Here is a 10,727-nt window from a genome sequence, read left to right on the forward strand (position 1 = left end):
GTCTCAATGTGTTTTCAGCTTGCTTCACTGCCCCCAAATGTCCAAAAATCTATTATTATTAATATCATAACAGCTTTCACATTATGATGAGCATCAAAACACTGATCAGGTTTATCAGACAATCTCTGTCTCCAAACCCTGATAAGTAGAATCACACAAACAAGTATTTCTACCTGAAAAAATGAGAGAGCACAAGACAGAGAGAGGAGAAGAGGGGAAGTAAATAGTGTGAAACTTATTTAAACTTGGTCACTTAGCCTCATAAATAAAAATAAATCACGATAAACCAGTTATTACCAACCAAGAGAAAACACTGCAGCTGCCAGTTGTGGAAAGATTATTAACTCAAGTAATTTCAAACAAACAAACAAACAAACAAACAAACAAAAAACAGAAATTAAGTTTTGGTACAAAAATATCTTAACATGTTTTGGTTTAGGAGCAACACTAAACCAAATATGATATATTGGTGGGATTTTCACATTTGTTTTTGTCAAAATAATCAATAAACTACAAGCTACATTAAGTACCTCCCACCTGCCTGAGTCACTTGTAACACCTGAACACCTGCTGCCATTTCAAGTTGATGAAAACTTCTCAGCAAGCTAACAGAGAAGATTAAATGCAGTTTTTTTCTGTTTTTGTTGTGTGTTTGTCTCTTAATGAAAAAATAAAATGAAATTAAGAAAAAGAGAAAAATATTGATAATGATTTGAATAGAGCTGCAACAATTAATCAATTAGTTGGTTAACAGAAATTTCATCGCCGACTATATTGATGATCAATAATCGGACACACTGCACATCCGCCTACATCTGCGGCAGTCATGACGTCAGATCTAAAGTTATTAACCCCCTCTTATAAGAGCTCCTAAATTATGATAAACATCTAAACTCTGAGCAGGTCTATTATAAGACTGTAATGAATCAGAGGGAAGCTGTAATCACATCACATCACCTGAGTTGTGATGTTTTAACACTGATCTGTGATCATTATTAGGATACATATTAATATACTGATTATTAAGATCACATACTTTCTGATGTCACAGTTGCAGGTGATGACGTCATCTACCCGCTAAACTATGAAGTCATTTTTATTCTGCATGGCTCCAGACTCCTGCATTTATTTACACATTTTAAATAAAATACAATTAATAAACATAATTCAGTCTGATTATCAGTGGAAGTGATTCGTTTTCTTACCGTTTTCATCAGCAAACGTTGTTCCAGACCAAGTCAGGAGAGAAACACACACGAGAGGAAGAAGCTCCATAGTTGTCTTTGTCACCTGGAGATGAAGCATCACTTTGACATCTCTATATAACGAAGCTTTAGCCACTCCTGACAGCGTCACTGCTTCATCCACAAACACTTTCGTTTCTCGGCTTCAACACCAGCTGTACATCCGGAACAGGCCTTTCATAATAAAAGCGTCATCTCCACATACTGTGAATCAGTGGTGGGAAAACAGCGGTCCGCGGATCAAATCTGGCCCTCCAACAGAAATATTTGGCACAATATAGTGGCACATTTTGAAGCCAAAAATTCAGTTTGTCACTGTTTTTTCTCACAGTTTAGAAAATACCTGTGAATAATAGCCGAATACTGAGATGTAAAAGAAAAAGAAGTGAAAGATCGTCAAATCCAACTGTAGACTTGTTCTTTTCCTGTTATTGCACAAATATCTGTAATCTGTTCCTCCTGACCTGCACTTCAGCAGCGAAACAATCCTTTTCAGGGTGATATCTTCAAAATCACAGGATACCACTTTTGGGTAAAACACACCCTATATAAAGGTGTTATACAATTCATAAGCCATTAATAAACATAAATTTGGGTTGCCAGGTTGTGAAAAATCCCTCCTTTCTATACATCCATAACTTTTGCTTTATTTAATTCTTCAGGACGACACCTCTGATGTTCAACCACTTACCTTCTGGAAAGGCTGCAGGTCATCCAGATGAACATTTATAACTGTAGAATTAAATTTTTCATGAATGACAATAATATAACCTCAGGCATGATGACTTGGAACGTGTGAAACACAAACCTTTTAATTAATGGCTTATAACCATTTATAACAGTAAATGTTTCACACTTTCTGATAAGTGATCAACTCTTAAAAGTCATTAATGAACAGTAGTAGAAATTATGAACCTTTAATTAAGCCATTTATTAATGTTTATAAACCCTTTATAAAGGATGCCTTATCAGAAAGTGGTACCAATAACAGCATCATGTCCATAAATTACCTGAAGCCCTTTGAATTTGAAACCTGAGAGCTAGTGAGCACAGAGAGGAGGGGGAACAAAAAACGGAACTAAAAACCATGAAACTACTTCCTCTAATGTGGTTATCATGCTTAACGTTATTAAATAAAAGTAGAGGGTGCAAAAATGTTATATTTCATCATGAATATCAGCATCCAAAGTATCTTATCAGTGACGTGTTGCAACTATTGCTTGATTTACTCGATTAACTTGAATGTACTTGATTCAGAGGAAGGAAGTTTCTCGGTTATAGTGGTGTGTTTACGGAGACGACACCCTGCACCCCTCCCCCCATCCTTCCCACATCTGAAGCAGTAATGAAGCCACATCTAAAGTTATGAACCTCCTCTAGGTATAATAGTGTGCCAGCTCCTAAATTATGATAAAAATCAAAACACTTAGTAGATCTATGATAACACCTCAGAGGTCCCCACCCCTCCCAACAAAAGACAGGCATGTCTGGCAGACAAGCTCACGCAAATCTATTAAACAGTTTGTCTGAGGATGTTGGGATGAAAACCTGATATCTCCACTCTGCCTGAAAGAAATTTTGTCAGACCCCACAAAGGACATGATAGGATACTCAGACTTTGTTTAAAGTGAGCAGCAGGTGAAGGACAGCAGAAAGAGTAGGTGTCTAGTCCACCTCAGTAAAAGCCTGCAGTCATATCTAACTTAGTGTTAACTCTGAATCCCAATCAGACACATCATGTGATGAAAATATCAGCCTGGTTGAGAGTAAAACAGTTAGAGGAGGAAACTATGCAGGCGAAGAGCAGACAGAGTCCCCCTAACAAAAGTAAAATGCCAGGAAATCCAAAGCCTAGAACTCAAGAGCAAGAAAAAGGGGAAGAGAGAGCAGAATTTAGCTGACAGGAAGTCTAAGAAAACTAACAAAAGACACTCGAGTGCAGGGTTTTGTTACAGATGTAGAGAAGAGTCACATTATCTTGCACAAATCCTGTGTGCTGAGTTAGTGCAACAGAAGTTGGAGCAGAGACATAATCAGCGATGCATCAAAAGATTGATGGCTGCACCACAGTCGAAACTTTGAACAGGAAGGTGCTGCTGTTGTGAACAATCAGCAGCTGAAAATGAAGAAAGTTTCACACAGATGAGAGACAACAGGGAACAGAAAGTTCATGTAAATATGCAGGTAGTTGAGGAGACAGCCATACCCCCAGATCTAGTGTGAGAGCCTTGGGGACCAGTAGAATGGCTAGAAGAGGTACAATGCCCATGTCTGATTGATAGTGGGTCACAGGTAACATGTATATCCCCAGCCCAGTCACCAGAATAAAATGTTGGCATTTTATGTTCTTGAAAACCACGGATACGTTGAATCTCTACATTTTAATACATTTAATACGTAGCATATCAACCTTTCAACAATACGTATCATATCGACATTTCTACACTGCTTCATCCAAAAACACTTTTGGTTTCTCGGCCTGAACACCAGCAACACATCCAGCACTTCACAATAAAAGCATCATCTCCACATACTGTATATCAGTGGTGGGCAAACAAATCTGGCCCTCCAACAGAAACATTTTGCTCCTTAAAGAAAGCTGAAGTTTTCCCTTTTATAGATTGCATCAAATATTTTACAGGACTCATCATAAATCTACAGAAGATAACAATATATAAACAAGGTTCACCTGAATCCCAATAAATATGAACTTGTAACCTCTTATACACTGATACAAGTACATCACATAATGTGTCCTTTCTGACCAGAGCAGATCTGTGTTAATAACAGTACTTAAGCTTCAACCATGAATGAAGCATGCCACTGTTTATTGTGTGTGGATTACTAACGATTATTATGACATCCGCCCTCAGATACCATCCTAAAACTGTTTTATACAAACAACAACATGTAAAAACATGTGTTTTCACTGTGCCTGTACAACTTCGGCCCCAAAAAAACCGTGCTGAAAAAATCTGGCCCTTGGTTGAATTTGATTGCCGACCCCTGCTGTATATGAACTACTGTGACCTGATCAGTGATTTATCTTCACATTAACATTTCATTTGTAGTTGTGTAAGAAATAAAACCACAGGTCCTCAAAACCAACCGTTCCTCTTTAACTGATTGCAGAAATCTGTACTCGTTATGACCCGTGAGAAACAAAACCTTCTCAGTGTGTTTTCTTCAACATAACAGCATCATTTCCACAAATTAACTCAATTTGACCAAGAATGAAAACGATCTGACAGCCAAATGGCACATTTTGGAGCCAAAAGTTCAGTTTGTCACTGTTTCGTTGTTTAGAAACTACCTGTGAATAACAGCCTAGTAAAAGAAAAAGAAGTAAAGGTCCTGAAATCCAACCGTAGACTTGTTCTTTTCCTGTTATTGCACAAATATCTGTAAGCTGCTCCTCCTGACCTGCACTTCAGCAGTGGAAACAATCCTTTTCAGGTGATTTCTCCTAAATAACAGGATACCACTTTCTGATAAGACACCCTATAAGGCTTAATGACTTAATTAATAAATAATTTACCAATTCTTTATAAATCATTTATATGCTATTAACAAACATAATTTTGGGTTGCCAGGTTGTGAAAAATCCCTCCTTTCTATACAACCATAACTTTTGCTTTATTTAATTCTTCAGGAAGACACCTCCGATGTTCAACCACTTACCTTCTGGAAAGGCTGCAGGTCATCCAGATGAACATTTATAATTGTAGAATTTAATTTTTCATTAATGACTATAATATAACTTCAGACATGATGACTTGGAACATGTGAAACACAAACCTTTTAATTAATGGCTTATAACCATTTATAACTGTAAATGTTTCACACTTTCTGATAAGTGATCAGCTCTTAAAAGTCATTAATAAATGGTAGTAGTATTTATGAACCATCAATTAAGCCTTTTATTAATGCTTATAAACCCTTCATAAAGGATGCCTTATCAGAAAATGATATCAATAACAGCATCATGTCCACAAGTTAACTTAAGCCCTTTGAATTTGAAACCTGAGAGCTAGTGAGCACGGAGAGGAGGGGGAGCAAAAGAATCTGAAGTTATCTAATCAGTGGTGTGTTGCAACTATTGCTTCATTTACTGGAATAACTTGAATCTAATTGATTCAGAGGAAGGCAGTTTCTCTGTAATAGTGGTGCATTTATCTTCTCATAACAGGATGAAGACAGACTACACACCCCTCCCCCCATCCTTCCCACATCCGCAGCAGTTATTAACCCCATCTAAGCATCAGAATATGACAGCTCCTAAATCCTAAATTTTGCTAAACATCAAAACACTTAGTAGGTCTATGATAAGATCTCAGGATGACTCAGACAACAGAGCCGCCCCCCCCCCCTTTCTCCCCCCTGAGAAAAGAGTAGGTGTCTAGTCCACACCTCAGTAAAAGCCTGCAGTCATGTCTACCTTAACTCTGAATCCCCATCAGACACATCATGTGATGAAAATATCAGCCTGGTTGAGAGTAAAACAGTTAGAGGAGGAAACTGTGCAGGCGAAGAGCAGACAGAGCCCCCCTAACAAAAGTAAAATGCCAGGAAATCCACAGCCTAGAACTCAAGAGCAAGAAAGAGAGAAGAGAGAGCAGAATTTAGCTGACAGGAAGTCTAAGAAAACTAACAAAAGACACTCAAGTGCAGGGTTTTTGTTACAGACGTAGAGAGGAGTCACGTTATCTTGCACAAATCCTGTGATGCCCAGTTAGTGCAAGAGAAGTTGGAGCAGACACATAATCAGCGATGCATCAAAATATTGATGGCTCCACCACAGTCTAAACTTTAAACAGGAAGGAGCTGCTGTTGTGAACTATCAGCAGCTGAAAATGAAGAAAGCGTCACACAGAGGAGAGACAACAGGGAACAGACAGTTAGTGTAAATATGCAGGTAGTTGAGGAGACAGCCATACCCCCAGATCTAGTGGGTGAGCTTTGGAAAGCAGTAGCATGGCTAGAAGAGGTACAATGCCTATGTCTGGGTGATAGTGGGTCACAGCAAACGTGTATATCATAGTCATTTTAGCAGCAGCAACTCTCTCACAGGAAGCCACATTTGATTAGCAAAATCTTGCAGAACAGCTGTTTGACACTGGTATACTACAGTTGATGTCACATTTCCGGCAGAGGAATGTGGCACAGATGTAACCATATCAACCCTAACTGTAGTCTGCCCTGATCAAAGGTTTAATGCCAAAACACCCCATTTGGTGGGGAAAAATATTCTCAGGCATCTGTAGACACAGAGTAGTCCCTGTCTTTTGATTCAAACCAGTTTTGCTGGATACTTATCCGTTGTTGTATAGAGGGACTGGCTGGGTTGACAAGGAGCTTGGTCTTAGAGAGGTTAAGTGGAAGGTGGCATTCTTTCTTCCATGCCGAGATATTGGCAAGGCACGACGAGATCTGAGACTGTGTGGTCTTCTGGCAGGAATGATAGGAAGAGCTGAGTATCGTCAGCATAGCAATGGTATGAGAAACCATGAGAGGATGATTGCACCAAGTGAGGTGGTGTATATTGAGAGGAGAGGGGGATCGAGCACTGACCCTTGAGGAACCCTTGTGGATAAGTCATGTCATTTGGACACTTCTCCCTTCCAAGATACTCTAAGAGATCTCCTTGAGAGGTAGGACATGAACCAGCGGAGGGCAGATCCTGAGATATCAAGCTCAGTGAGTGTGAAGAGGAGGATTTGGTGGTTAACTGTGTCAGAGGCAGCTGACAGATCTAGCAGCAATAGAGCTGAGGACGGACCAGCAGCTCTAGCTGAATGCAGTGATTCCATTACCGACAGGAGTGCGGTCTCGGTTGAGCGACCCCACTTAAAGCCAGACTGATTTGGAGGGTACAGGTTGTTCTCAAAAAAGGAATTCAGAGACTTGGTCAAAGACTGTGCTCTCAAGTATTTTTAATAGGAAGAGCAGGAGTGAAACCGGTCTGTAGTTTTCAACCTGGGCTGGGTTTAGTGTAGGTTTGTGCTTTGTGTCTGGGAGGGGTGGAGACCTGTTTGAGGTGAATGAGGACAGAAGTGACAATAAGCTGCTTAGGTTTTGTCAGAATATTTTTTGGAAAGCCTGTAGGCAAATATCAAGGCAGCAGGAGGACAATTTCAGATTTTGCATAATTTCATAGTTTTTATGACTGATCAAATTGTGCAAACAAGCAATTACAGCAGTTTCAATGGAAAGTGTCCTGTAGATCAGAGAAAGGACATCCAGCAACTCCCAGGTGCCACCAAAAGCAGGTAAGACCACAAAACTGCAGGATCCATTCACACACAGAGAGAAAAGACACCTGGTTCTGTGATTTAAGATGTTGACCTTGAACCACAAATGTCAAATCTATTCACCATTTATCAGGCTGGTTAACTGTTTCTCTGATTGTTAGAAGCACAGTTTTAAATACAGTGTTGCTACATAGTTAATTGTGAGTCTTCATCAAAAACAGATGTTTTATGATGATCATCCTAAAATCCAGCCAATACAGTATCATCACTTTTGTTTCTCTTATAAACAGAACAGACAGAAACATTCACATCAGTCACAACATACAGTTTGACACTTTTCATGTTTAAGTCAAACATTTGAACAGAAATGATGAAAAACCGCCTGAAATTACATGATACCCTGCAAGTGCATGATCAGATAACATGAACATACACTTTCAACACAATTCAAATAACAGTCAACAGTTTATAGTTCAGTATGAAACTGTAACTGACAGATTCTGGCTGAGCACATTGAGACATACAAAGAAATAACACATGTTTATTCAAAATACAAACTTAAGTCACATTTTACTGTTTAAAAGAGAAAGAAACACAGAGGAACAGAAAGAAATAGACAAACATAATATAAGCCTTAATTACACATCCCAGCATTGTTTGAAAGGATGTGATATTGATGAATTACAAAATTCAGTGACAAAATATAAAAATACTGTATTGACAGGTGTGTAAATCATTTGTTTATCAGGGCTTAATTGTGTCATTGAGAAACGTTTGATCGACAGTCTCTTACTATCAGAATGGAAAATTGATCATCACGTGTTCATCAACAGAAAATAAATTGCAACTATTTTGATAACTGTCAAAATCAATCATTTTGAGTCATTTTTTAAGGAAAACATAAAAATATTCTCTGATTCCAGCTTCTTAATGTGAATATTTTCTGGTTTCATTAGTCCTCTGACAGTAAACTGAACATTTTTGGGTTGTGGAAAAAACAAGACATTTGAGGACTATGGGCTATAGGAAACAGTGATCAACATTTTTCACTGTTTTATAGGCCAAATGATTGATCAAGAAAATAATCAAATAATAGATCAAATAACTATTTATTTTCATTATCAATTAATCTGTTAATTATTTTCTTGATTAATCGATCGATTGTTTCGTCTATAAAATGTCAGAAAATGGTGAAAAATGTGGAAATGATGGAAATGTACCCCCGAATATGCACAGTACAGTGTCTCCCGCTGGCCCCGCCTGAGTTCCTGCTCGGTCCATAGACTTTACATTGTAGTGACATCACAGATTTTTAAATTGCTTTTCTTGGCTTGAGGAAAGTTTCATAATTGACCTTGTTTGCAGTTCAAGGTGTCCTGTTCCTCCAGTTTTATAGATGTCCTCTTACAATGGTGGTCTATGGGGAAAATGCTTTTTGGGCAACAGGGGGATTTTTTGCTGCAATACTGCAAGTGGCCACTGGGTAAAATTGGAAGCAAGGCTGAGCAGTGGCGCCCTATCCAGCTCTTATAATACATCCATGGTTTGTTCTTTTAATACATCCACGGGCTGGCCCCGTTGTTGAGCAAATTTCCAAATATGCATTATTTGGAAAACTGACCACATATTTGAATTTAAATGGTTGCTCTCTCACCTGAAAAAATATTAAAACATAATAAAGTGACATATCAACAGTCCTAGAGCAGACATTACAACAGCTTAATCTCTGCCATCGCTGCTGTTGGTATGAAATGCATTCTGGGATACCTAGCTTTGGCCAACCAATGGTATAACTTCATCAGTCAGTGAGTCAGCAAATGACTCAGTGACAGACAGACCTTTGGGTTTGTAGGGTTGGCCCCGCTGTTGCAGTCCAGCCAAAAATGACTTATCAAGTGATCACTTATCAAAATAGTTGGCAATTAATTTTCTGTCAACTGATTAATCAATTTATCGACTACTCTTTGCAACTCTAGTAGCTTGTAATGCTTGTAATAGCTTGATTTTAGGATTAATTAAATACTGAGTATTGCCCACACATGATCAATACACCTTCGACACCATCTCTATTTGTCATTATAAAAGTGTAACAAGGAAAATGTGGACAAAGATGTTAGTGTTTAAACATGTCCACAAGCACCTGATGTGTAATTAGCCTAACCTGACATTCAGGTGAGGTGTAGCTGTAAAACTCACTGTCTCAGATGTAAACATTTACAGATTTTTAAAATGATATTCAGACCCGTGGAGCCAAACTTAAAGCATATTTAGATGTATAGGTCAGTGATGTCATTATAATCAAGACTCACTTGTTTTGTTTTCAGCTGTTTTGTTTTTTAACACACCATCTAAAAGGAAAAAGGAAAACATAATTATGTTGTGTGCTTGTGTGATAGGTAATATCACAGACAGGTAATACAGGTTAAAAACAGAAATGTGTTACTCTGTTTATTGAACAGAGCTGATTGGAGTTAAAAAAATAAACCACAGTCTCAGATTTCACAAACATCCTGGTTTAAGCTGGCCGCACATTCACAGACACGACTGCTTTGTGTCAGTCCCAGATGGGTTAAGGCTGGAGTTCACTTGAAATGAACTACCTCCCTGCCAGATGTGTTTTCTGACTATTTGACAAAAATCCTTTAACTCTTAAACCAGTCGCATCAGTGAATAAGAGTTTTATAAAAGCACTCACCAACAACAAGCTTAATGTGGAATATTTGTCTCTTTGGCTGAAGACATGGAAATTCACAGATGTAGTCTCCACTGTCAGCAACTTTCGTATTTCTGATGATGATGGAGGCATCGCCTGACTTTAATTCATTTGGAAAATGTGAGAGTCGTCCTTTGAACTGCTCATCTTGACCTGCAAGGCCGTTATTGTCATGAATGCCTGCATCATACAGGAACACCTCCTTCTGACAATCTGTGGACAACCTCTGTGGAATAATGTTCTGCTTGCTGCTGAGTGAGCAGGGTAAGCGAGCACACTGAGAGTTCATCCATTGTGCAAAGTTACACAATCTGCAATGTGTCACAAATATCCAGCATGTTTGATGAAGAGGGAATCACTCCAGATGCAGTTGCAGCGCTGTGGGGACTATTTGACTTGAGTCCATCTGGGACTCTTAACCTTTCTGTTATGTTTAAAAAAAAAACATCTACTATGTTACAGGTCAAATTGACCATTGCTTTTTAAATACTCTTGCAAACAGACGAATAATTAGTTCAT

At 38.5% G+C, this 10,727-nt stretch overlaps 1 protein-coding gene across 1 annotated transcript in view; it reads right to left on the bottom strand.

Moving 5' to 3' along the window:
• The window catches only part of LOC122981168 (hemicentin-1-like), a 738,767-nt gene extending 728,255 nt beyond the window's left edge, over window positions 1-10,512 (bottom strand). The window contains exon 1 of the mRNA XM_044349769.1: window positions 10,198-10,512. Coding sequence (XP_044205704.1) covers window positions 10,198-10,497 — 300 coding nt within the window. The 5' untranslated portion in view covers window positions 10,498-10,512. The remainder of the gene's footprint in view (window positions 1-10,197) is intronic.
• Between the last annotated feature and the right edge of the window lie 215 nt (window positions 10,513-10,727).

Source organism: Thunnus albacares, chromosome 4 (assembly GCF_914725855.1).
Source record: "Thunnus albacares chromosome 4, fThuAlb1.1, whole genome shotgun sequence".
Taxonomy (NCBI): Eukaryota; Metazoa; Chordata; class Actinopteri; order Scombriformes; family Scombridae; genus Thunnus; species Thunnus albacares.